The sequence below is a fragment of the Amblyomma americanum genome, chromosome 11, assembly GCF_052857255.1.
Source record: "Amblyomma americanum isolate KBUSLIRL-KWMA chromosome 11, ASM5285725v1, whole genome shotgun sequence".
Lineage (NCBI taxonomy): Eukaryota > Metazoa > Arthropoda > Arachnida > Ixodida > Ixodidae > Amblyomma > Amblyomma americanum.
Window position 1 is genome coordinate 65,103,452 of NC_135507.1, and position 27,606 is coordinate 65,131,057.

The 27,606-nt window shown below is 47.5% G+C and overlaps 1 protein-coding gene across 1 annotated transcript in view; it reads right to left on the reverse strand.

Annotated features, from left to right (window-relative positions):
- Nucleotides 1-25,761, reverse strand: part of LOC144110510 (uncharacterized) — a 38,569-nt gene extending 12,808 nt beyond the window's left edge. The window contains exons 1-6 of the mRNA XM_077643486.1: nucleotides 25,600-25,761; nucleotides 24,264-24,361; nucleotides 17,248-17,455; nucleotides 15,203-15,260; nucleotides 10,184-10,281; nucleotides 2,106-2,194 (exon numbers count right to left, since the gene is read on the reverse strand). Coding sequence (XP_077499612.1) covers nucleotides 2,106-2,194; nucleotides 10,184-10,281; nucleotides 15,203-15,260; nucleotides 17,248-17,455; nucleotides 24,264-24,361; nucleotides 25,600-25,695 — 647 coding nt within the window. The 5' untranslated portion in view covers nucleotides 25,696-25,761. The remainder of the gene's footprint in view (nucleotides 1-2,105; nucleotides 2,195-10,183; nucleotides 10,282-15,202; nucleotides 15,261-17,247; nucleotides 17,456-24,263; nucleotides 24,362-25,599) is intronic.
- Between the last annotated feature and the right edge of the window lie 1,845 nt (nucleotides 25,762-27,606).

Below are 27,606 nucleotides of genomic sequence, written 5' to 3' on the forward strand. Positions count from 1 at the left end.
GGCCCCTGGGCCGTCGTCAAGTTGCTTAGTGCAACTTTTTGTACTGGGGACCATTCAGAGTTTGTGTTTGTATTACTCTGATAAATAAACGAATTGAATTGAATGTACCAGCATTGTACTAAGAGTGTTTGACCCGCGCAATAATCCGCCACTGCAGACGTTTATGGCTGCGGACCTGAAGTGCCCCCCTTTTGGCACTGTATGCATACTGAATGCATTCCTGACTGACTCGAGAGCGTGAAACCGTTTTGAAGCGAAAAGCTTCACTACGCTAGGTAAAGCAGTTATCGGGTAGGCGGCACAACGACCCTGAACGACCTTCAGCCCAACCAAGGAAAGCCGTGTATGACTATATGTGGTACAATTATGGTGTTGAACCCTTGACCCCCTGATCTTTACCGATGACCTTTAGTTAACCTTTGACCTTAAGAACATCCGATGGGGTGATGTGAAGCCACGTGATGACATCCGATGGGGGTGTCGTAAGACCATGTGATACCACGTCACAGCCATGTGGTCATGTGGGTATAGTATATAGAACGGCTGTAGCGAGGGTATAGCGGAGCTGCCATGGACGAGCCTCAGACGCTTAATTCCAGTATTAGCCAAGTTAAGCCAGTGCCAATTTTTTAAATCCATATATTTAACAGAATGCACATGCCGATGCTTTTGGCGTCCCAAGATTAATGGGCGGGATGGCAGCAAGGTTTCTAAAAGATTGCGCTTCATATAATTTAGGTTCTCTGATTCCTCCTTCTTATATAACGCAAGATTTCACTATAACAATCAAAATATCCGCAGTTCATCCGACGGCAGTCTTGTATTTTTTTCTTTCTATTAATATTTTCCTATCGTCAAAAGCGTTCCCAATTGTTTTTCTATGGCAGTCTTAAATGTTCGATGCGATCGATGGGAACACCTTAAAAGAAAGAAAGAATTGACCATTACCTTCAATATTTTCATAAGAGTGCCTCAAAATTTTCCAATTTTCAAAATGTTTGTCCGAGAATGTCGAACATTAAAGACTGCTGCCAGAAATGCCGTGGGTCGTGCGGTCTGTTTACCTCCTCCTCTTGATGATTACAGGATTGCCCTGCTTGATCTGTCACTGACTTGGACACTGGACGGCAGTCGCTTGGCATTGTCTTCCTCTTCATATTTTTGCATGGACTCATTGACTAAATGTATCTAGCCGCTTTGATCAAGCTTGGGGTGCCTGAAGGGTCGGTGGCACAAAGCAATGTGTTTGACATCTCACCGTTCAAAACTCAGCACCATTGTGTTGATGATTTGCACGTAAGTGCTATGGAACCATCTGGTCTTGCTCTATTTCAACACGATTTTTACTCTTTTAAAGGGAACCGGCCTTCCTGACTGTTATTCTAACACCCTTTGACTGTTAACTGTTTCTACCGTTCATTGTTGTCTTCTTCTTTTTTTCATTGATCTTTTTTGATTATTTTGTTATTGTTAATTGTTATTTTCTCCTTCATTGCTCTGAGTGCAATTAACAAAGAAATAAATTGATCAACAGATAAAATCCCTGCGAAGGACTTTTGCTCTAGAAACAAAAGAGCCAGGCCGAAAACAAGGCTTTGTTTTCGGCTGAAATCCCTCTAGAATTGGGAAGCGACCAATGAGGCAGAAAGAGGCGAACGCAGGAAAGTCAGGGATGCTGATTAGCCGTTGCATGAGTGGCTTCCCTCATCATATGTAATGGGAATGAAGGATCTGAAAGGGATAATAATAATAATTGGTTTTTGGGGAAAGGAAATGGCGCAGTATCTGTCTCATATATCGTTGGACACCTGAACCGCGCCGTAAGGGAAGGGATAAAGGAGGGAGTGAAAGAAGAAAGGAAGAGGTGCCATGGTAGAGGGCTCTGGAATAATTTGCACCACCTGGGAATCTTTAACGTGCACTGACATCGCACAGCACACGGGCGCCTTATCGTTTTCCTCCATAAAAACGCAGCCGCCGCGGTCGCGTTCGAACGCGGAAACACCAGATCAGTAGCCGAGCGCGCTAATCACTGAGCCACCGAGGCGGGTCGATTTTAAAGGAAACAGATGTTCTTTCGAATCAATATATAAAGAGATACTTACTCTAATGGATTACTCCTCGTCGGTATGACGATGTAGGTGCAAATTGTGTTTATCGGCACCGGCACAGGCAACCAATAATTATGTCCATACTGGAATGATGGAAAGTGTTCGCTGTGATATGTTCACATCAAAATACGCCACAAAAGCTCCATTTCAGTGCGTGCTAAGCTACTGACTGACGCGGCAAAAATAAGCCGACGCTAAGGCAGCGATCGAATATCGAGCGTTACCGCACCTAACACAGGTCGCAGGTTCGAATCCCTGCCGCAAACCAGACTCTAACCTAACTAGTAAGTTTATGGTGAACGAAACGCTGAATGGTATGACACCATTCGGAACATTCTGCGGCAAACGCTTGGCTTATAATTATTACACGGATGTCGGGACTAAGTGGCCTGACTCTGACTTCTGCCAGACAGGGATGTATATACCGGATCGAGATGTAACTTGGCTCGGACTTCCGGCAGTCTCAAATCACCAGCAACGCATGCCATAAACCTTACTTGACTTGAAAGACGACTTGCGCCCGACTTGGCTCGATCGAAGTCGGGCCAAGCCGGATCAAAACTCAGGACACAGCATGGGCTGCCTTGGGAGCGACTTCTCGCATATTTTTCAAAATGGCCGCCACCCGAAGGGACGTTGCTCGGCGTATCGCTGCTTTCGAGTTCGCGTGCCATGCCGTCGAAGTTGTATCTTCGGAGGCATACTGTATGCCTCCGATACCAAGACCGGCCATTCGTGACCGGGAAAACCCGATGGAACTGTTCGATGAGGAACAGTTCCTATCGCGGTACCGCTTCACGAAGAGCACAGTGCGCCGACTGCTCGCTATGCTGCCCGTGCGGGAAAGCAGCGATAACAAAGGACAACCAGTGCCTCCCATGCTCCAGCTGCTGATGGCTCTGAGATTTTACGGCGCAGGAACCTTTCAAACGGTAACTGGAGATCTGGTCCGGATCCCGCAGTCGACTGTGTGCCGTGCCGTCGGGAAGATGACCCTCCTCATAGCCAAACATTTGCGACCTCTGCTCGGGAACTTTCCGGATGTGTCGCAGTTTGGGAATGTGATGAGGGATTTCTACGGTGTGGCCGAATTCCCCGGCGTCACCGGGTGCATCGACTGCACCCATGTGCGCATAAAGAGCCCCGGCGGTCCAAATGCGGAGGTATTCCGGAACCGGAAGGGCTACTTCTCCATCAACGTGCAGGTAAGCAATAGTGCCCTCCCGAGAGCTGCCGATTTTTTAGCGTATGCTTTACAATGCACGTCCGCTCTTTCGGCGCACTATGTTACGTGTTCGCGCAAACGTTCACTTATCTCGAGCGCTACAACGGCGGATCAGATGTAAAGTTGTATTAGCGCAGCGCTTGGTGGGCTCCGTAGTCGTGCTCAAGACCAAGCATTTTCTCTAGAACCCTTTGACTGCTTTAAAATATACTTTCCTTTCCTCGGTAGAGCGCCAGTTTGGCACTCTTTACAAACGTACTTGTGCCTTTATGTTCTTGCATTCCAATACGTGTTTTCCTCAGTGGCGCACGAGAGAGGAGATTTTTCGGGGATTGCAGAACTGCGCTTCTTTACACGAATTACCTTAGCGTGGTTGAGTGACATAGCATTAAGGAACACCACTACACAGGGCAGTTTATGATGAGTCATGGAAATACAATGCTAAGGTGCGCCGGGCTAGTGTTGCTGATGAGCGTATGATTCATTTGATGCAGGCTGTCACCGGGCCACAGCTGCAGTTTTATAACATTGTAGCCAGCTGGCCGGGGTCCGTACACGACAGCCGAATCTTCGACAACTCCCGTGTGCGGGTGCTGTATGAGGAGCGGCGGGTGCCAGGAGTGATGCTGGTCAAGGCCAGATACGCCTGCCAGCCATTTCTGATGACACCTCTGGCAGATCCTGGCCCAGCTAACACACCTCGAGGAAGGTAAGTCGACAAGAAGGCATTGATACTGTGCAACACGAACTTTGCAAACATCACCGCTGGCTTGCCTACTAAACAACTAATGCACTGTTGAACACAAATCCATATGCAAGTGCATTTTCGCGATTTTGCTGTCATGTGATATGGCAACATTTTTATTAGTGGCGGCCACACACGTGTCCAAGACTCCTCCATTCAGCAAGGTTAATTTACATTCATCAAATAGATTCATGGCTCAAATTAGGACGACGCTAAACAGTGTACAGTGGTGTGTACAGCCCGAGCATTCAACCATGAGTGCAATGCTGCAACCTTGCTGGCCTCTATATCCGCGGTCTGCAACCTCTCAAGGTTGTACATGTGCAAAAGAAAATGCAGCAATTCACTCAGCTTCCACACAATGTATATATTGCTGTCTCTTATGGTGCAAGAGTGTCACGGATTTCTACAGGGCACTGAAAATTACTTTCCTAACATAGTGACACCCTACATGTATTGTTAAAAACCGCATAAAAGCTTGCATGAATCACCAATCATGAAGGCGAAGTTGTAATATTCTTTTATATATGCAGGTATAACAAGTCGCAAATAAAAACAAGAAACAGTGTGGCGCGGGCCTTTGGTGTGTGGAAGCGCCGCTTCCCTTGTCTAGACATGGGGCTACAACACAAGCCTGAGAAAGCAGCCATGATCATCACAGCGTGCGCAGCATTGCACAACTTGGCGTGCTTGCTGCGAGATCCCCAGCCTCCACAAAGCTCTTGTGTCGTTCCTTTGTGCAGCTCCACCACTACAAACAGTGCCACTCGCCCACCGTACCTGCCGCCTGTCAGTGGTCAAAGTGACAGCTTGACAGGGATGCAGGCACGCAACCTTCTGATACAGAGGAGCTTTTCGTAGGGCAAAACTGCATGTTTATTCACACTCAGGTATGCAAATAAGATTTTAAAACAATCAGAACAGCAGCTTCAAAGTGTATGAAAAACTCCTAACAGCATCTGAACATTCATTTTTTGAAGGAAATATATGGTAGATATGTAGTGCTTGAGGTCCCAACGCAGCAAGGGCTATGCCCTCATAGCCCTTGCTGCGTTTGGACCTCAAGCACTACTACGCCGTAGTGAAGGATGCCAGATTAATTTCGACCACGCAGGGTTCTTTAACGAGCACTGACATATTACTTATTACTTATGTGCCAGCGAATATTGGCCGAAATATATACTTTTTTTGCCGTGTAACACGCATTCTGAAAATGAGTCCGTTGTTAATCTCGATCACAGACGCTCAATGTGCTCTTGCGTCGAAGCACGCCCTCGACTTGACGAAGCAAGCCGGGGTGAACGTCTATGAAACGCGCTGGCCGACTTGGGCGTTTTGAAGTCAGTTGGCTACTCCGCGCGGACTTCGCAAAATAAAGTGAAGTCGGAGCCAAGTTACATCTCTGCATTCGGTGGTTAGTCTCGAGATGGAGTCCTTAACAGGAAAAACTACGCCCCGACGGAAGCTGCGTATCTCCTCGTCCCCTCCGCGCTTCGTCAGGAAGTTTTCACTGCATGCTGCGACCTTCTCGTCGCATCGGTTTTTGTAGCGCGAGCTACAGTTCGCTACCAGTCGAGCGTTTCACTGTGGTTCGGAGAGGCCAGCTGTGCGCATGCGCCATTACCATGGCAACCGAAGAGGAGCAATCGTTGCGGCGCGCTTTGCCGCGGCCGTGCGCACGCTCCACCGTCGGAGACGTGCGTGACGTGACGCGGATGAGCAGTTGTGCGCATGCGCCGATGCCATGGTAACCAGAGTGACCCCACAGGTGCGCGGCACGCTTCTTCGCTGCCTCGCCGCACGCCGCTATATCAAACAAACCGCGCGTCGCATGCGCAGCATTGCGTATGAAAGGCGGAGATGTAATGGGCGGATGTATCGCAACGTTTGACATGGATGCAGAGAAGGAGAGTCCAGCAGCTCTTTAACGGCGGTATAGACAAGAGAAGATCCGATACTGAGGTTGTCGTTGTCGCCTGGCACTTGGCTACTCAACAAAGAGAGAATGAGCGTAAGAAGGCGAAGAGAGCAGCGGAGACGCCCGAACAGAGAGACGAACGGCTTGCCGAACGGAGAGAGATGCCAGACTGAAGAGCGGAGATGGAGCCCAATGCCTCTCATTGCTAAACATACCATGACCACAACAAGCCAGAGAAACGTACCTCTCGCTACGTAAATCCTAGCATACAGCCGAGCTAAGCCACGGCTAATCTTTCCAGAACATTGGGACGTGAGGCCGAGTTTCCTTAATAAAGGTCGGCATCCCCGACAATGGACGCGGGACAAGAAGAGTCGGCATTAACGAACTGCGCCGGCTCACACTCCCTATTTCCTTCATAAAGGTTTGCTCTCTCTCTCTCTCTCGAGTTGTGGTGGTCGAACATCACGCAGCTGCCTGTTATTGTTTTATTCCATTATGTAACGACTTCGGTTGCCTTGGCAACCACCTGGTGGCCGCCATCTTAGATTTTATGCGCGGAATCAGCATAACTCGGCGCCTCGAAACGCGACCAGTAGAGCTAACGCTAAAAAATTGGGCGACGAATACGATACTCGGTAATGCGAAAGTTGAGCCCAGCTCATTAGGTATTTGCTGTCGGACCGCGGTGCTCAACACTGTGCCGCCATCTCCGAACGAGAGCCGGCAACAACTTTCACTCCTTGCGATGGAGTCGCCGCGTACATTGCCCATTACGTCATCGGCGAAAGCACGACGGCACGCGCCATAGAGTTTCTTACCATTAACTAGAGGGAAAGCTGCGCCGCTGCCCTTCAGCCTCTATGGACGTTGTAAGCATCATGGGCCGGTGAGCTACTTGGTGCGGGACAGTCGGATTTTTTCGGCTACACAGAGGGGCGTTACTGAGATGTCTGATTCGGTACACGGCGCGCCCCGCGCACAGACGGCTGCGGCGCGAGCGTAGTGCGCAAAAGCCATAGTAGCGAAAACGCAACAGCACACGACGACAATAAAAGGTTTCTCTTTTCCGAAAGGCCATTAAAAAATCTCTGAAAATGTTTAAGCAACGACATTAAAAAACATTTATTCTTAAAAGTGCGCCTGTTAAGCACGAAATATTGGTTTTTGTTGTCTGCAATACTTGGCCAATAGCACTTGGCAAGCCATTGTTTATTTTGGACAAACTATGCATTCAAATGCTTTTCTGCTCGTTTGTTGCAATTTATAGGCAGGATATTGAATTTTAGGGCATTCTTGATTGTCGAGCAACTGTTGTCATGCCGCAAAATTCATTAGTGCTGGGACTATACATACAGGGTGCTTAAAATTAGGCATTAATTTTTTAAAGTTCCAAGAGCAGTACACATAAGTCATTATTGTAAATAGGTTATGCGCCCAGCTGGACGCAAATACGGAGAAAAATTCTCATCTGAGCCTTAATTATTGCTGAAATTAATTATTTAAATTTTAATTCACTACAGTTAGCACGTATGTTTATATTGAAAACTTAGCTGCAGTGCCTTTCAAAGCATATGCTTTTTTTGTACAATATTAGTAACGACCAAGTGTCCTGTGATCGGCACATATAAAACTTAAGCCGCCGCCGCGGTGGCTCACTCGTTATGGCGCTCGGCCGCTGACCCTAAACACGCGGGTTCGATCCCGGCCGCGGCACTCGCATTTCGATGAAGGCGAAATTCCAGAGGCCCGAGTACTGTGCGACGTCAGGGCATGCGCTAAAAAAACCCAGGTGTATGAAATTTCCGGAGCCCTTCACTACGGCGTCCCCATAGCCTGAATAGCTTTGGGACGTTAAAAATCCCCGTAACTCATAACCCACAACCCATAACCCATAAAACTTCAACCCACACCCTGTGTTACGCATGCGAGACAGCGGCACTCAGAATGAGTCTCCTCCCTATTGTCACTCAGCTGTTGCGTTTTGTACTTCTTCTTGCAAGAATGTGGCAAGGGTTATAAATTTTCGTTCTTGGCCAGCAAGTCTAAAGCGGCGCGCCTTATCACCCGCTCTAGATAAGCAATCGCTTAGACTGTGCTCGCCCCGTTCCGCCGAGATAGCGGTACTTCGGCTTCGCCGGGAAACAAGGAAAAGTTATCACCGGTGCCTGCAGCTCCGTGCTCTTGTCTGGCGAAGCGCCATAATAATAATAATAATAATAATAATAATAATAATAATAATAATAATAATAATAATAATAATAATAATAATAATAATAATAATAATAATAATAATAATAATAATAATAATAATAATAATAATAGGATTTGGGGAAAGGAAATGGCGCAGTATCCGCCTCATATATCGTTGGACACCTGAACCGCGCCGTCAGGGAAGGAATAAACGAGGGAGTGAAAGAAGAAACGAAGAGAGGTGCCGTAGTGGAGGGCTCCGGAATAATTTCGTCCACCTGGGGATCTTTAACGTGCACTGACATCGCACAGCACATGGGAGCCTTAGCGTTTTGCCTCCATAAAAAGGCCGCCGCCGCGGTCGGGTTCAAACCTGGAAACTCCGGATCAGTAGCCGAACGCGCTAACCACTGAGCCACCGCGGCGGGTAGCCTCATGCTGAGTGCCACGGTGTCGCGTGCGTAATTAATGGCACGGTTTGAGCCTAAATTTTAGACCGTAGATCTCAGGACGTCGGCGCGTTGTAGAAATGTGCGAAATAGAATAGCCCTTGAATTCCAATGACTAAGCTTTCAGTAGGAATATGCAAGTCAACTGCAGTGAATGAATAGTTAATTAATGAATTTCGGTTATTTACTCAGGTTACGATGAAAGTTACAAAGATTGTCTCCACCTGGCCACACAACCCATTCAGAATAATACCATGACTGTTGTGTATGCTCTGAGTATTTTTAAAAACCCGTAAAATGGAATTTTCGACATACTATATATAGAACCTCGAAATAAAAAGAACAGAAACATTCCTTTATGCTTGCTTTTGTTGAGCGACTGCTGGCTACCTTAATATATGTATATTCAACAACTCGGTGAATGTATTTGGTCGCGGTACAGGTCCTGCGGCCGAAACGTAAATTAAACTGCTGTTACTTCCCACGTGACACATTATACTAGTGTGTCACGTGAGACACATTATGGAACTCTATTGGGAGAAATGTACAATCCTGGGTTTTCGACAGCGATTATCGGCAAATTTATGAAGCTGTACTTTCGATCTTGAAGTCAGGTTCAGCGAAATCAGCTCTGTATAACATTCCTTACAGGAATAGCTTTCCTTACACTTTTAGTTGGGCCTACGCAGCAAGCTTGCGTACGCATCGCTTACTGCGTTGCGTGCGCTGTAAACAGTGTAAACAAGACACAACACTTTTAGTAGGCCGTGCCGTAGCGGTTCTCAGGGGTGCGCGTAAACAGTGGCGCCAACTAGCGACAAGATGTAAAAGCACATCAACGCTCGGTTGAAGAAATTTTCATCGGTGATTACTGGTAACTGAGATGAGTGCATTGCGAGCCTTTTTTTATCTCCCAAGAAGAAAAACTATGCAAACAGAAGAAAATGTAAGGACTAAAAGCTTGAAAACTGCCTCGGCAGGTGTGGTTGCTACGAGGAATACGCATTGCATTTAGTTAGGGCTAAGAGCTTGAAAATAGCGTAATTATCTGAGAAACAGGCGCTAGTTATCGCTTATACCGTCACGTGTGGGCGAGAGTGTGAGAAATAAAAGCGAACCACTACCATTTGAGCGAGCTATTGCGACGGAGAATCCAGCGGCGACATGTATTTATTCCTAAGCGGGCGAGCAGGGCGCCGCCATCTTGTCAAACCATAACGTGCCTGCTGCGCGCGCACTCTATGGTTTGCAGCGTGCGTACGCCCGTAAGACGCTGAGAGATACGTAGCGTTCTGAGCATGCATAGTCATTGCCCGCGGAGTCACCGAGTACGCTAGCTCACTGCGTACGCCCAACTCAAAGTGTCTAATAATCACCATTTTTCGCCATGCCTTTACGTAAACATGCCTGTAGTGCCATGTGTCATTGCAATTTCCGCGTGGTTTTCATTGACTGCTGTTTCTTGGACGGAGAAATTGCTCTTCCTATAAAAATGTGTTGATAACGTGTAAGTGAATAGTTCGCCTCAAGTCAACGACTTACCCATCTGGCGGTGGCCCCGTCGGCGCCTTCCTCAATAGTTACGTGTAATGAAAGAAGTTTGTGCTTCGAAACCTCGTGTTTTATTCTGTAGTGTTCGGCTGAAAAAGAAAAATATGAACAAAAAATTGCGAAGATGAACTCTTCCATCTGTGGCGAGAGAAAAGGCGTGCATTGCTTGTTCTTCTATAGACATGCAGAACCAAGACCAGTTGTGAGTAAAGATTTCCTGCAGAGGCCACCAGGGCAATACCTATGAAGGAAGCGATTATGAAATGGATGGAAATGGTAGAAATATATAAACAAAAGAAGCAAACTTTATACCTGGTCTCTCCGAGTATCGCGACTGACGCGGCACAGCCTTAGCATACTCTCTTGTTCTTCGATTTGTATTTCTCATGAAATTTCACCGAAGCGAACAGCAGCTGAACTGTTTAATGCGACATTATAGCTGTCCTACACTAAAACCCCGCCGATGTCGGAGACGAAATTCGCTGATTGGTTGAGAGAGGGGCGTGATGCCATCACAACTTGCCTTTCGGGTTGAGAACAAACTAGTTCCTATACAGTAAGCCAGAAATGCCGGCGCCGTCACAACATAGCGAACACCTACTACTGTAGCTAGCAGCCGAATAAGGCGGTTGACGGACAGGGAACTGCCGATATGTGAAATGCACAGCGCCATCTCTTGGCGCTCCGAGAACTAGGCTCACCGTGTTGGTTCGGTCTAGAAATTAACATCGCTAACCAGCGTTGAGTCAAGGATCCTGCACATTGTGTGCGAGGCAAAATGCCGACGCACTGTTGCGCAACGCTTTGCTGTCCGCGAGGATAATATACGATGCTTGCGGTAACCAGGTGCGATGTCAGTGCACGTTAAAGATTCCCAGGTGGTCGAAATTATTCCGGAGCCCTGCACTACGGCACCTCTTTCTTCCTTCCTTCTTTCACTCCCACCTTTATCCTTTCCCTTACGGCGCAGTTCAGGTGTCCGCCGATATGTGAGGCAGATATTGCGCCATTTCCACGCGATGCAGGTTTCTCAAAAAATGAAGATTTTCTCTCCAGTCAGGCGTACAATGAAGGCCGTTAAAACATTGAAAGTAAGGAATAAAAAAATTGCGGGTGATTTCATGCGGTTAGGCCAAAGGCAGATTAGATGCGCTAGCGCTTCGTCTTTCACTTCGGTTTGGCTTCGAGTCGCGGTTTTTAAGGTCTAGCAGACTTCATACACTGCTGGGCTAAATTAAGCTCAATTAAGGTCTGCCTAAAGGGCATGACGCGTTAGCGTTGCTGGGCTTATCCGCACTAAGCGCGGAATAGGTCAGCCTTCGTTTTACATTCACTGGTCTCTATAGGAGTCCTCGTATCACACCTGGCACAGTGGCGCAGTGGTGCAGGGGTTAAGCGATGTGCCACTGTCTTGCAATGGCAGGTGCTGCCACCGGTGGGGCTTGTGCGACCCAGGTTGCTCTTCCCGAGCAACCTCTCGTGACAGCCATTGAGTGTACTTGCACCTGCCACGGTAGACAGTTTGCTCACAGTCGGGCGAGCAGGCTGTGGTGATGTGACAAGGTCACATAACAATGCAATGTTTTCACTAACTAATCGGCAAGAAAGAAACTTGGTAAAAGATTAGTATAAGCAGTGCGGCGGCTGCAGCCTGGATTTTGGAATTTTACTCGCGAGATTAACGACAGGTGTATCAATGCCAAGCAAACACTCTGGCAAACAGCGTATCTTGCTCGACCGGTGTAACGTTAGGGTGCCTACTGGAAAAGCAAGAGATGCCTTAGGCAGGTTTGTTGCGGAAAAAAAGTGCGTTTTAGACTTCAGAATTATCACGTACAATAGGCGTATTGAGCAGCAAATGTACTGCGCGCTAGAAAGTTCGACAAGACATAATCGCGATACAGCAATGCCACCCTAGTGAACTGGGTTGTTTATGACGGAATTGCGTAAGCGGTGGCCGGCATTTTGCCGCAGTAGTATATTCAATTCCATGGTGCGTTCTGGTCATGTCCATCATTCTCGGACAAAAAAATTGAAAATTAGAATTCGATATGGGTAACGTTAAGAGACCGGAAGCGGGCAGAGTGGGTGAGGGGACAAACGCGGATTAATGACATCCTAGTCATAACAAGGGGAAGAAATGTGCTTGGGCAGGGCATGTGATGCGAAGGAAAGACAACCGCTGGTCCTCAAGGGTAACGGAGTGGATTCCAAGGGAAGGTAATCGTAGCAGGGGGTGGCAGAAAGTTAGGTGGGCGGATGAGATTAAGAAGTTTGCTGGGATATGGCGGTCGCAGCTGGCAAAGAACAGGGTTAATTGGAGAAACATGGGAGAGGCCTTTGTCCTGCAGTGGGTGTAGTCATGCTGATGATGACGATGCTCGACCGAACCAAGGTGGCGACCGGAAACTACGTGTTTGGTGTTGCCAGACCTCCAAAGAGTTTCGGGTATCATCATCATCAGCAGCAGCCTGACTACACCCACTGAAGGGCAAAGGCCTCTCCCATGTCTCTCCAATTAACCCTGTCCTTTGCCAGATGCGCAAAGAAACTGAAGCAAACGAACACATAAGCTGCAACAGAAGCTGCGACAAATGTGAAATGTGATGCTATCGCATTCCGCTATTAAGCGTCCATTAAAGTCCCTCCTCCTCCTCCTTTTCACAGGTCTTCCGAAAAGGACTGTCAACCAAACATTGGCGCTTGATATGCAGAGCAGAACCTTGTCGGCCTTCATATTTGGCCATATAGTGAAGATAGTGCAAATTTATTATTCCACGCGGGACTGTGGCTGGTATTTACTGTCGGCCGCAAAGGTTTGCGGGATCTGCGATGCGTGGCGGAGCGAAGCAAAACTTCATTGATGCGCCCTCTGCCGTCACAGAACGCGGTGTCGAGGCGCATTCACGGTACTGGCACAGCAGGCGTGCAGTGAGCCTCTACACCACGTTCTGTGACGGCAGATGGCGCAGCAATGCAGTTTTGTTTCGCTCCGCCACGCATCGCAGATCCCGCAAAATTTTGCGGCCGACAGTAGGTAAAAGATCTGTAACAACAATAGTCGACAGAGAAAAGGCCGTTTTCGAGCGAATCGGTGAGAAACTGCACACCCAACAATTCTGGACAAAGGCGTTTTCGTATAATAGAAGATTTCGCTATAACAATCAATATATCCGCAGGCCATCCGAAGGCAGTCTTGCATTTTTTTCTGTTCACGTTTTCGCTGTGATCGAAAGCTTTCCCTTATTTTTCTTCTATGGCAGTCTTAACTGTTTGATGTGATCGAAGGAAACACTTTAAAGATTTTGCTGCATATAAGAAGAATGGACCACTGCCTTCAATATTTCCATAGGAGTATCTTACAATTTTCTAATATTCAAATTTTTTGTCCGAGAATGATGGACATGACCTGAACGCACCGTAGAATTGAACATATTATTGCGTCAAAATGTCGGCTGCCGCTTGCACAATTCTGTCATAAACAACTCTGTTCACTGGGGTGGCATTGGAATACCGCGATTACGTCTTGCCGAATTTTCTAGCGCACAGTAAATTTCCAGTTGAATACGGCTATTCCGCATGATAATTCTGAAGTTTAAGATGCGTTTTTTTTTCGCAACAAACTGGCCTAATGCATCTCTTGCTTTTTTCAGGAAGCAAAAGTGTTCTCGAGAGTATCGATTGGTGCAGTGTAGGAGCCAGTTGGTCGCCGGCTGGTCGACGGCGTCACACAGGCGCGTTTACGTCGACCCCCGACTATAGAGTTGGAACAAGCCCTGCTCGTTAAGCGCAACGATTATCGCCGCTTTAGTGATGCAAGAACGATAGCTCGCGCAATTGTCTTTCAAGCCTGCCTTTCAGCCACGGATAAGCTTTCTCGTCGACCGCACAAAGCACTAAAAAACAAACTATGGGCATGCTGAAGTCACCTGAAGTGTGGAATGGAATCTTACACACTTGGCGCAGTCGGTTTAATTGCACATAATGCATACTTTCTTCATTTTGATTTCGATTCCCTATCTATGTTGCTGTCTAGAAACCAGGATGCTCACAACCCTGTACGCAAGTTGTGATAACTTCATAAGGTCACTTGACCTCTCTCGACCAATTATTAATTTCATTGCCACATTGGCAGGTCGCTCACAATCCAGAGGCAAGGCTGAGATGACGTCACAAGGTCACGTGACATCTCGAAAAATCAGCGACTTGCGTCTCGGACATCGACGGTGCTTTGGTGGGACGACAGCTCTAGCGCTATCGCACTGAAAGAGGAAATAGACAAGCATCCTACGCATTTTCCCGCATGTGGCGCCACATCTCGGTGAGACGGAGAACGAATCGACTTTTCCTATGGCCTTCAAGATCACCCGATTCGCGACCCCGGGCGAATGATCTCGGAGGCAGTGCCCATCCATAGGGTGCCTCGATGCGCGCGCATCGAGGGGCACCCTGCCCCTCCACGTTCCGACACGCCCTTCATCATCAGCGGCAGCCATTGGAGCGAAACAGGAAGCCTCGTTGCCGCTTGGCCTCTGCCAGGCCTGACGTGAGTGCAGTCGTCCTCGCTGAGGGAGGGATTCCATAGCCGGTCTTATTGCCGCGTAAACGGCGCAGATCAACGTGGCAACATAATCTCGTTAGAAAATGACGATGCGTAGAAATTGGGTGCTTTAGCTCAGAATGCTTAACAAGCCTTCTGCAAGTCTTCTGAGATTTTTGAGAACTTGTCCTTCTTTACGGTCCATTATTTGCTGCTTCCGTAGCTTTGTTCATATATTCTAGCTTTTTCCTCCGCTACTGAGAAATGCCGGCCTTGCGAACTTTGTACATATATTGAACTATCTAAGCAATAACAGATGCGCTCATTTTCATTGCGATGACAAGCTCTAATGTCAGTTCTTGCTCTTTTTGCCACATGAAACATGTCGATACGGAAAGTTGCATAGGATAGGATGCACTATATAGCACCATCCATATAGTGCTTTGTGACACCACTGCTTTGATACGTACTGTCTCTGGTGGCATTGCCAACTTCTTCTGTGTTTTCAGGTTGTTCATTAAAAAACGTCTGGAATAAAGCATGAAAGGAAAGCGGGAAAACGTTAGACTAAGTGAAGTTTGTGCTCGTTAAAGAGATAATAATAATAATAATAATAATAATAATAATAATAATAATAATAATAATAATAATAATAATAATAATAATAATAATAATAATAATATAATAATAATAATAATTGTTTTTTTGGGGGAAAGGAAATGGCGCAGTATCTGTCTCATATATCGTTGGACACCTGAACCGCGCCGTAAGGGAAAGGAAAAGGAGGCAAAAACGAGACATTGAGGAGTGAGCGTTACAGACCACGTGTTGGCGCTCTAATGAGCAGAGCTACCGCGTTGCCGGTGCCAAGACTCCGCAGGAGTGGCTTCGATTCCTTCCGATGCCCCGCTTCTTGGCTTGTTCTTTATCGTTTGCCGCCGGTTTCCTTGATGCACCCCCAGCTCCCAGTATCGGCCCAAGATTGGGAATGGATTGGCATATGCCGGTTTAACAGAGAATCAGAATGAAACCATCCTTATCCAATATTGGGCCAATTAACCACCTGCGCTCCTCAGGACAGTAAAATGGGGGGATCGTGGCACACGTCACAGTCTCAGTTACATGGAAGTTCAAATGGCTTTTTTTCGAGAATTCGAGGTGACACGAGAATTGGAATGTATGAAGATTATACCCAAACAGCACATAACATCGGCCTAATATTGAAAGGTATTGACATAGGCTAGGCCTACAAAGGATCAGCCTTAGCTAGCACATTTCCAACATTGGACTGATGCCTTGTGCTGCTTGGGTAGGTAAAGCGTGCGAAGTAGTTTTGCAACACCATTTAATATGATTACGTAATGGCTGATTAAAAACTGGACGATGTTCACGCTTCTCACTTGCGATTGAGAAGTGCGGGAAAACTCATTGTGACGTCCTTGTTGCCGAAATTTCAGATTACCGCTGCCTTGTCTACAATCTGCCATGCGTCGTTCGGCGTTGCCAAAGAAAGCTTCGGGGCTTCACCTTCTGTGACGGTGCTTTTCTTTATTGAAGCAACTATTTCTTCTCTAGAAACCTATCGTCACCGTGCATGACGTCATCATTACGGCCTCCGCCAGTGACTGTGAACTGCAGAGAAGCCTGAACGCCGACGCTGCTTTATTAGGCAATTACGTAAGTATTTTAAATGCTGGCACAAAAAGAGTTCACATGCTTTACATAGAACTTTCGCACATTAAATTGTTTTCAATTCATCGAATTCCTAAACCTTTCCAGTTGCTTTTAAAATAGCTCGAAGAATGTTAAATTAGTCGTCATGTTAAAAATATATTCCCACAATTGCCTGCAATTTATTGCCGACTGAAATTGTGATTCCATTCCTGGGATTTGGATTGTCAGTTTGGTGGTGTTCATAACAATTTATTGCCACAATTTTCAGTACTTCACTTTGTAATAAAATCTTGTTGATATTTGTAGGTTTTGGTTGTTAGTTGAGTCGTGTTATTAATAACTGATTCCGAAAATTTCCAGTACTTTTCTACACAATGAGAATTATTCCCATTCTGGTGCATTGGAATGTTGTTTTTGTCTTTCAAATCATAATTTACTCCCTCATTTCTAATGTCTCATACCCTAATGAAAATTGTGTTTTGATTCCCGTGCCTTATAATGTTATTTTTGTCGTCCAAGTAACAATTTATTCCTATAATTTCTAGTACTTCACTCATAATGAAAGTCATGTTTTTATTCCTAGGCTTTCCAATGTTAGTTTCGTCGCCATAGTAATAATAAATAACACTCACAGTGTCTATCATATCTCTGCCTGCTAAAAATTGTGCGTCCATTTCCGGGTTTTGGAATGTTATTTTAGTCGGCTTAACACTTATTTATTCCCGCAATTTCTTGAACATGACTTATTAAACAAAATTGTGTTCTCATTTCCAGACTCCTGAACGCTATTCCCCGCAAGACGTCAGTACTGTAAACAGGTATATAAATTGAATGCACTTGCCTGCAAGTATGCTGTGCCCGAAACTCTGACCGCAATGGAAAAGAAGTCTCCTGGGTTGACAGGCCGTCGCACGGATGGCTCTACCTCTGTTTTATTATAGTGATTGTGGCCAACCGGTTCAGAGAGGAACCTGCCATGCTTAACCGACGCAGTGTTGCCGAAGTATCTGCTGCCGTTGTATCTAACAACTTCAAGTTCACTCACACCCCTGAAAAGAGAAAAAGAAAAAGTACGCATTGCGATCAAATATGTGCACATTAGATTGGCCGCGAGAGTCTGATATTGAAAAAAAGTAAGTGCTTCTGGCCCACAGTATTGAATAAAAATTCATTGGAGACACTTAGATATCTCTTAAGTGCAGGAAGGCGACAGCCGTTTGCGACTCATTGCACTGATTTGAATTTGCCACGCTTGACTTCATTTCATGACAGAGGAGTAGAGCGAAGCGAGAGGAAGCGGTGACGTCACGCTGCTCCTTTCATTTGATGTAACATCTCCAGGTCGAATGTAAATACCGTTACTGTATATAAACCTTAACTATAAACACAGTATCGGCCCCAGAGCTGTGTCGTAGTGAATAAGATAGCTCCGCATACTCTTGGGAGGTAGCAGGTGGGTTGGAATTCTTTGCGGTGCCACATGCGACGCACTCTAGGTCGGTATTCCACCCTAACGAAAGACTGTGACGGTAACTGGACAATGGCTCCCTCGCCTGGCCACTGCTTTGTGTGCGGATTGGGTGCGGTCCTCCTCTATGTGAAGCAACTATTCTTCAGCGGTTTTTCTCCTAAATCGTTCCTAAACCTTTTTGGTGCTTAGTTAAGACTTCCGGCACATGCCAAGGTTCCAAGTTTACAGGTCAGGTTGTGATCATGTGACAGGGTCACGTGACCTAGGTGGCGGTGTAATGGACCGACGATCACCGCGAGGTCACGTAACCGGATGGACGGTCACCGCGAGTATGAGCCAATAAACGGACGGACGGTCACCGCGAGTATGCGCCATTAAACAGACGGACGGTCACCGTGAGGTCACGTAACCGGACGAACGGTCACCGCGAGTATGAGCCAATAAACGGACGGACGGTCACCGCGAGTATGCGCCATTAAACAGACGAACGGTCACCGTGAGATCACGTAACCGGACGGACGGTCACCGCGAGTATGAGCCAATAAACGGACGGACGGTCACCGCGAGTATGCGCCATTAAACAGACGGACGGTCACCGTGAGGTCACGTAACCAGACGGACGGTCACTGCGAGTATGAGCCAATAAACGGATGGACGGTCACCGCGAGTATGCGCCATTAAACAGACGGACGGTCACCGTGAGATCACGTAACCGGACGGACGGTCGCCGCGAGTATGAGCCAATAAACAGACTGACGGTCACCGCGAGTATGCGCCATTAAACAGACGGACGGTCACCGTGAGATCACGTAACCGGACGGACGGTCACCGCGAGTATGAGCCAATAAACGGACGGACGGTCACCGCGAGTATGCGCCATTAAACAGACGGACGGTCACCGTGAGATCACGTAACCGGACGGACGGCCACCGCGAGTATGAGCCAAAAAACGGACAGACGGTCACCGTGAGGCCACGTGGCGAAGTTGACCCACTCCCAAATATTCCAAAGCACCCCACAAATTTCGGAGGCAGGCTCACCTAAGAAAATGGATTAAGGTTGATTATGTACGATTAGCGGGTGGAATAAACAAGATAACAGGGCGGAATAATGTGGTTTAATGAGGATGAGTAGTTGCAGTAAGGTGGAAGAGTTGGTCAGGTTAGTGTATACAATCCCACGTGGTGATCGAATGGAAGCTACTCGAACATTCTAGTCCCACATTTACAAATTTGGCGTTGCTGATGATGTCACAACCGCCTTGACCAATAAGGGAATTTCCTCACAGAGAAACCGGGACGTTTTTGCAAAACAACATGAAGTGCTATAGCATAACTTATATTCACTTCTGGAGACGCAACTTGCTTAATACGTAGCAGGGTTTCTATCAACGGCAGTTTTTAAAATCTGAAAACGTTTTGGCACAGTAAAAATAATTACACCGCAGGAAGAAAAATGCTAACTACGAGAGCGAAAATTCTCAGGTAAGAAATTTATTTTAAATGGGAGTAATTACTCATTGGGCATCCTCCCAAGCGCAGCCATACCACTGCAAAGGAAAGCTATACGTCTTTCTCAGAAGCTTCGTAGTTAAAGAAAAATTCGTCTTGGTTCGAGGTTGGAACCCGGGACGAGGTTTCATCGGAGCAGTCGCTCTACCAACTGAGCTAACCGGGACGGCTTGCTTATGGTAGGGCGAGAGGGAATTGATCAATAACTCGAAGTGGGAACAGTGTTGGTCGAATATTTCTATGGGAATCCCCAGGGTGGAGTAGATTTGTAAATGGGGTTCTACAAATTCCACAGGTGAGTATTTCACAAGGTGTGCTGTGTCTTCAGGTAGCATGCGTTACGGAAGCACTAAACAGTAATTCCTGCTGGGTCGCGGTGTGCGCGTTGAATGAAATGACGAAGGGAATATGGCACAAGAAATAAAAGACAGCACCGAGCTCTTGAAAAAGATCAACTTCATAATGGATCCAAATTTTAAGCAAATTTACAGTTCATACTCTTAGAAAAACTACAGGGGGTGGGAATGAAACCGGGATATAAAAAATGGCAGGGGTTTATCTCTGGTTTAGCTCTGGTTATACCAGGAGAGACGCGACAGCTACTGCTGGCCGAGTGGAGCTCACTAAGTCGAATTGCAAAGTCAGTCTTTCGCCGCCGCGTTTTGCTAGGCGCTCCTTCATCTTCGTCCCTGGTCGTGGATCTACTCTATCCCCCCTGCCCACTCCTCTCCCTCTCGTTTTCGCCGGTGCGCCGCCGGCAGCTGCCACGTGGCCATGGCGCCGCCACCGCGCTGAAGGCTCGGAATGCTACCGTAATGTAGGCGCATGGCGCGCACACCAGCTGCGTGCTCTGACGTCACTCCGCGCATGCGCACAACTGACGAGGCGGGTGGCGTTTGCTCCACCGTCGGCGCAGCGGCAAGGCGCGCGGCGCGCACACCAGCTGCGGGCTATGACGTTCCTCCACGCATGCGCACAGCTGGCGGAGCGGTGGTACCACGGCTCAGCGGGCAGCCATGCTGACCTCGCGAAGTGGCTGGCCTAGTGTAGCTATCGCTACAAAATAGAACCGCTTGGGATCCAAGCACGCTATTAAAATAGAGCGTGATCTCTGTCCAGGTCGTACTATTTAATAACTTGTCGATGTGCAGTATCGCGCATGTTCACGGTGTGGTCCCAAAACAATCACCATGTTATCGCCAGCATTTATTCCTTTCTAAAAGAACTCTCCTCAGAGTAAGCCGTTAACAATGCCTATTCTGTTGGGCCGTATCACCCCGCCGCGGTGGCTCAGGAGTTAGAGAGCTCGGCTACTGAGCCGGAGTTCCCGCGTGTTCGAACCCCACCGCGGCGGCCGCGTTTCGATGGAGGCGAAACGCAAAGGTGCCCGTGTGCAGTGCGATGTCAGTGCTCGTTAAAGATCCCCAGGTGGACGAAATTATTCAGGAGCCCTCTACTACGGCACCTCTTACTCTCTTTCTTCTGTCACTCCCACCTTCCTCTCTTCCCTGACGGTGTATTTCGGGTGTCAGCTGAGATATGAGACAGATGCTGAGCCATTTTTTTCGCTGAGAAAGCAAATTAAAAAAAAATTCAGTTTGAGCCGTATGAAATTCGAAGTTAATCGTAATGTAGTTGCACAGCAGAAAATTGCACGATTCGGTGCGCTACGACGTTATTATTAGGGAGGCACACTCGCCCGAAAACCTATCCACTCCTACCTCCCTAAACTTGGGAGTGGGTGAGTGTGGGCGTGCACATGTGTGCGAACTTAATCAGCACCAATTTTTTTCGTCCTGCCTTGACCAATAAAATTCGCTTTTGATTTGACTTTACTAATAATACATTGGGCACTATTAAATGTTTTTAAACTGAGATGTGTTTGGTGCGGAGACTTCTATAAAGCGTTCAGAAGCATATAAGTTCTGAGAACAGAAGTGCGATATTTTTACAGGTCGTGTTTCGAGCCTCCGAGTTATGCTGATTCCACGGATAGAATCCAAGATGGCGGCCCCCATAGCAACGACATTGTATTAGAGCGTTAAGCTCTACTTCTCGCGTTTCGGATTGCAGCGTTATGCGTTATTACGCAAATCGTAATCAACTGAGCGTCATGGTAATCTAGGCGGTTACATAACGGAATAAAATAATTACAGAAGACAGCGTGATGCGCGAGCACCACAACTCAAAGCTAAACGATGTTGATCCGGTATACATAACTCTGTCTGGCAGTCGCCAAAGTCGGGCCGCATAGTCCGTACATTCGTGCAAAATTTGTGGTCTAATCGTTTGCCGCAGAATTTTCTGGACAGTGTCATACGATTCAGAGTTCTGTGTAGCATAAACTTACTAGTCAAGTTAGCGCCTAACTCACGGCAGGCATTCGAACAGGTGACATATGTACCGCCAATTCAACGTCCTGACGAATCTGCATGTGAAAGTTGCGGCTGAGCATTTTGTCGCGAGTGTTCGGGTTGGTGGCATACGATTTCCCGTTTCGTGCAGCATTAATTTCTAGTTAAGGTCTACGTTGCGGTAGGGATTCGAACTGCTACCAATGTCGTCTGCGTTAACGCTCGGTATTTGATGGCTACCTCAGCGTCGGCTCATTTTTTACGTATCAGATTCAGAACCGCTGCTTAAATTTGAACTGCAGCGTAAAAATGTTAACACCATTTAGCGATTATTTCTCCACAGATTAGGGTAAATTGTTAGATTCTTCATGCCTATCGCATGCTCAGAATGCAGCACCTTTGCCAACTCGCCCAATTTCTCGTTGTCCTGAAGTTGACGCAAAAATCACCTTTTTTTGCCGTCGTCCATTCTCTTTATTACATTGGGTTTAACGTAGCAGTCACACAGTAGGAAACCGGCTTGTCGGACGCCGGCATGCGCAGTGTTCCCGGCTGGCCGCACCCATGTTACTGCGCGTGCACAGCCGGCGTACGACACACCGGCATACGGCTACGTCAATACGTCTCCGGTATGATAAATCTCTCATCATCCACAGGTCCCGCCAAACTGTCCAAAGCAAAGGAGATGTCATCAAGTGCCGAATTGTCTTCGAGGAGATAGACGCTCTGGCGGATATTAAAACAAGAATGCTTCAAGCGTTCAGCAATCGGTATCCCTGGTAAGGAATTTCGCGGCAAGAAAAAAGTGGCAGTGGTTGAACTCTTCTAGACCTAGTTAGAACGGAAGCTCTGTTACACTTCAGTATATGGTTGGCTAGACGCTTGGAACGCCTCGCAGGCGTTTCAGGCGCGCTGTCAGCCGCTCTCTCATCCATGGCGAAACTGCACGCGAGAGCGGCGTCGCCTCCTTAAGCGAACGCAGTCAGGTGCATAATCACATGACCACATCTGACAAAGCGGCGGTGGGAGAGGGAGAGAGAAACAACTTTATTGCCACGGATTTGTATAGATTGCGGGCGCCTGTACCGCAGTGTGACCCTTTTAATGGGTGACCTCCAAGGCCCCAGTTAACGAGCGCTTCCTGTGTTGTCTTCTCCTGCTTCAGCAGCAGTTGATTCCAAATCTCTTCGGAGGGACCTGGCAGGAGCTTCCGGGACGGAGGCTTGACCTCACATCCCGATAATATGTGATATTGGGTTGCCATTTCCTGGGAATTGAGGCATGCAGGGTTATACTCCCTGTTCGTAATAAACGATAACCTTTGGGAACTTAAAATGGATGGAGTCTGGATCCTTCTAGGCATGGTGGCCAGTGCTTTGTCAAAGTCCGCAAGCAGAGGCGGATAAATGCGTCTTCTATCCTTATAATAATTAGTATTATGTCATGGTACGTGAAGCGGCGGTTGGCGCACCGCGGTGGAAGCAGCGGCGCGGCGGCCGCAGCTGTGGTGATGTCACGTGGTCTGAAGTCACAGCCACACTTCCGGCGCTCCTCCTGCTGAAGGTCAAACTCCAACACCCGATGACCTTCGCGGAACATGGTGTAGTGGAGCTCTCGCTCCAAAAATCATTTCCTGGCAGGTTTTGTGGCGAAAGCTGCATTATACGCTAGTCAGAGCCGTGTTTCGCGTGGTCAGCCGGAGCCAGAACTGCGCATGCACCTTACCATGGCAATCAAAACACCTGTCGCCATCTGACAGGTGTTCGCCGCTTCGCCGCGCCGGTCTCCACCGCTGCGCTGATGCGTGACGTCACGCCTCACTACCGCGCATGCGCCGTTACCATGGCAAATAGCTGCGCCGTTCCGCCGGTGTTGCAGTTGAGCCTGGCTATGGAGCTTGACGTATAAAATCCCTGAGGGTATGCGCATTGCCGGCGACGCGCGTCTTGTCTTTCAATCTTTCCTCTCACATCTCTTAACTCTCCTGCTGTCTGCACCTGGCAGCGATTGTGGCTCAGCTTGAGCCAGTGGGCAGGCCAGTGCACTTTACTTTTCATACTTCCTTCAGGCGCAGTAGCAACAACAACATTGCTAGTGAGCAAGCTCCATGGGTGAAGAAGCTGACGATGAGCGCGTGCACTGCACGCGGCATATTCGTGGCTACGAGAAGCTATAGCAATAGCCATTGCCCAAACCAATGCGGCTTATACTTAGCGATTCCAAAACAGCCGTTCTTAACTTCGCCCGCGGAAGCTTTTTCGGACGACCCCGAAATCGTTGCTTGGAGTAAAGAGGCGCGTCAGCGTAAGAATGAAGCACGAAGGGCTAAGCGTGACTTCGTAAATCTCGCTACGCATATCCTGGCATAGCTGAGCTAAGCCATTGCTAATTTTTTTAAACCACAAGAACGAACAACCATTCCAAGTATTATTTGCGTGGGAGAACCAACATTACTAGATGCATTTGTAGCTTATCCCCACGCACAATTCGGGTTCAAAGAACAAAAGCGCTTCATACTTACGTAGTGTCGGTGCAGTATATAAACATGCGGACCGTGTATCCAGTTCTCTTCGGCAGTGGTGTCTCGTGGCTACGCTTGCCGATTATCTCTGTCCCATTCTGAAAAAAAAAACGGAGGGCGCAATTGAGGCTGCTTACCTGCTCTCAAGACGAAAGCAACAGTGGAGTTCGACCTGGACGGAGGTTGCGTACTGAGAAATGAAACGCAGATCTGTAGCGGCGACTCAGTGGTTAGGCCACTCGTCTACTGATCCGGAGTAGCCGGGTTCGAACCCGACCGCGGCGGCGGCGTTTCGATGGAGGCGAAACGGCAAGACGCCCGTGTGCTGTGCGATGTCAGTGCACGTTAAAGATCCCAAGGTGGTCGAAATTATTCCGGTGAAGCACACTGAAGCACACTGTCGCCTTAGTGTTTCACCTCTATCGAATCGCGGCCGCGGCGGTCGGCTTCGAACCCGGCTACTCCGGATCAGTAGCCGAGCGCCCTAATCACTGAGACACCGCCGCTCACGACTAATTTTCAAGGCGTTCCTCCGAACGCTGATTCCACAAACTCCGAATCCACAAAGGTCGCAGTTAAACCGTGCATTGCGGGCCGCTTCCCTTTTATCCGTGTTCGCAGGGCATTCCCCGCGAAAAATGGCGTGCAGCGGAGCTTAAACACTCGGACACTTGGTTTGAGTACCTCTCGCGAGCTAGCCTCGAAACTAAGAAGCGCATGCGATATATAACGAGATACTGTAAGGCACCACTCGTAAAGCTGTACGACGAACTCTTGCGTCAAAATTTTAATGAACTGAAAATTGGGATTTTGAGGAAAAGCAATGCGCTGTTTCTTTCCTCAAAATCATTATAGAACGTTGTCAACGCCAACGCCGGTGAATACAATGAACAACGACGGCCTATAGCTTCAGCGGCGCGTTTATGCCACAACGTTGCGAATGAAAAACGCATGCAGCGCACATCTGTCTCTGCCGCCACGTAGCTTTAAGCGTGACTGATGTGCCCACTGTTCCTGAGGTAAAGGGGCTTTTGAAGCTCCCGCACTTCATCGGTTTCAACGCAGCTTCGCACGCCGCGCGCTGAAGGTCGCTGAAGGTCGCTGAAGGTCGAATGTGTGCTGTCGGCGAAATTCGCGCAACAGGCCGTAGTAAAGCTTTCACTTTAAAAACCGAAAGCATAAGCCATACAGATGAACATGTTACTCGAAGCGCCGTTTGGAGGTGTGCGTGGAATCACTACGATTTGGAAATGAGGAGTACTTGTTTTGCTTGCAGATTACATGAGCCTGCAACATCGAGTTAACCCTTGGAAGATTAAGAAACGTACGCACTTACCTGATAAAAGAAGTGGTAGCCAGATCGTTCCATTATTTGTCTCCGGAATGCCAATATTTGGAAAGGCATGTCCCTAAAAATGTCGTATTTTGCCATTGCGTCAAACCGCGAATCGATTTACCAACCTTCCGCGCGGACGGGAGTAAACTGTTCGCGGCTTCGCGTCTGCGAGGGTATATAAGACGTTGAGAATGTTCTAGAACTGCACCTGCTTTTCCAAGTGCGCAAACAATGAGGTAGTCTTTCAATCCTGCCTCGGAACCCTCTTGTCACAGCGAGAATAAGGGTTCGGCGGAGGCCATATATTAGCCAGGAAGTGCGGTTGGGAAAATAAGCCTAAATTCTGTATCCTTAGCCTTGAAATTTTTGTACAAACAAACATGGCGTAGCCCTGTTAGCATGAAGCAGTTTAAAAAATGCTATTCAAAAAGCAACAAGCAAACTGAAATGAACATAAAATAATGAAAAGGAATTTCCGCCAAGTTCGCCCTGCTGCATCAGTGGCGAATAACTCTGGAAGAGGAAGTAAGGTGCGGTCAATGCGAGCACATCTATGGTAGGCAGGAGACCTTGTTTGTGTACTTTTCATGATCAGAGGTCGTTATTTTGATGCCTGCAGGCTAGGAATGCACCCGTTCGGGTTATTTGTGACGTCCGAGAAATGAAGCTATCGAGCGTTCACAAATGTCCTGAAGGTACTGAAAACAGCTCAGGTGCCTGCAGCTCCTGTTAATATCTATGAAACACGAAGCATTCACTTCACCATCCCACACAATTATGAAGGGGTCGTACATGCCATTTGATTTCGAAGGTGCACATTTTTGACACTTGCATCTTTTTGTTCAGTGAAACGAGTGGTGTGATATCATTCCTTGAAAGGAGTACTTGCTGTACTCTGCTAATTTGGTGGCTGCTGTTTTGCTGAAAACTGGGCTTTATTGGCTGAAGCAGGCATGAAAAAAGCTGTATTGGAGAGACATATCTTGTTGATTCACTGTAGTTCTCACCGGACAAGCAAGCAAGTGTCAGAACCAGAGGTGTGGTCAATACATCTTACCATACTCTTCTGAAATCTTGTTTATTCACTGTAGTTCTCACCGGGCAAGCAAGCAAGTGTCAGAACCAGAGGTGTGGTCAATACATCTTACCATACTCTTCTGAAATCTTGTTTATTCACTGTAGTTCTCACCGGGCAAGCAAGCAAGTGTCAGAACCAGAGGTGTGGTCAATACATCTTACCATACTCTTCTGAAATCTTGTTTATTCACTGTAGTTCTCACCGGACAAGCAAGCAAGTGTCAGAACCAGAGGTGTGGTCAATACATCTTACCATACTCTTCTGAAATCTTGTTTATTCACTGTAGTTCTCACCGGACAAGCAAGCAAGTGTCAGAACCAGAGGTGTGGTCAATACATCTTACCATACTCTTCTGAAATCTTGTTTATTCACTGTAGTTCTCACCGGGCAAGCAAGCAAGTGTCAGAACCAGAGGTGTGGTCAATACATCTTACCATACTCTTCTGAAATCTTGTTTATTCACTGTAGTTCTCACCGGACAAGCAAGCAAGTGTCAGAACCAGAGGTGTGGTCAATACATCTTACCATACTCTTCTGAAATCTTGTTTATTCACTGTAGTTCTCACCGGGCAAGCAAGCAAGTGTCAGAACCAGAGGTGTGGTCAATACATCTTACCATACTCTTCTGAAATCTTGTTTATTCACTGTAGTTCTCACCGGGCAAGCAAGCAAGTGTCAGAACCAGAGGTGTGGTCAATACATCTTACCATACTCTTCTGAAATCTTGTTTATTCACTGTAGTTCTCACCGGGCAAGCAAGCAAGTGTCAGAACCAGAGGTGTGGTCAATACATCTTACCATACTCTTCTGAAATCTTGTTTATTCACTGTAGTTCTCACCGGGTAAGCAAGCAAGTGTCAGAACCAGAGGTGTGGTCAATACATCTTACCATACTCTTTTGAAGACTTGCGGTGCATTCCTCATGCATT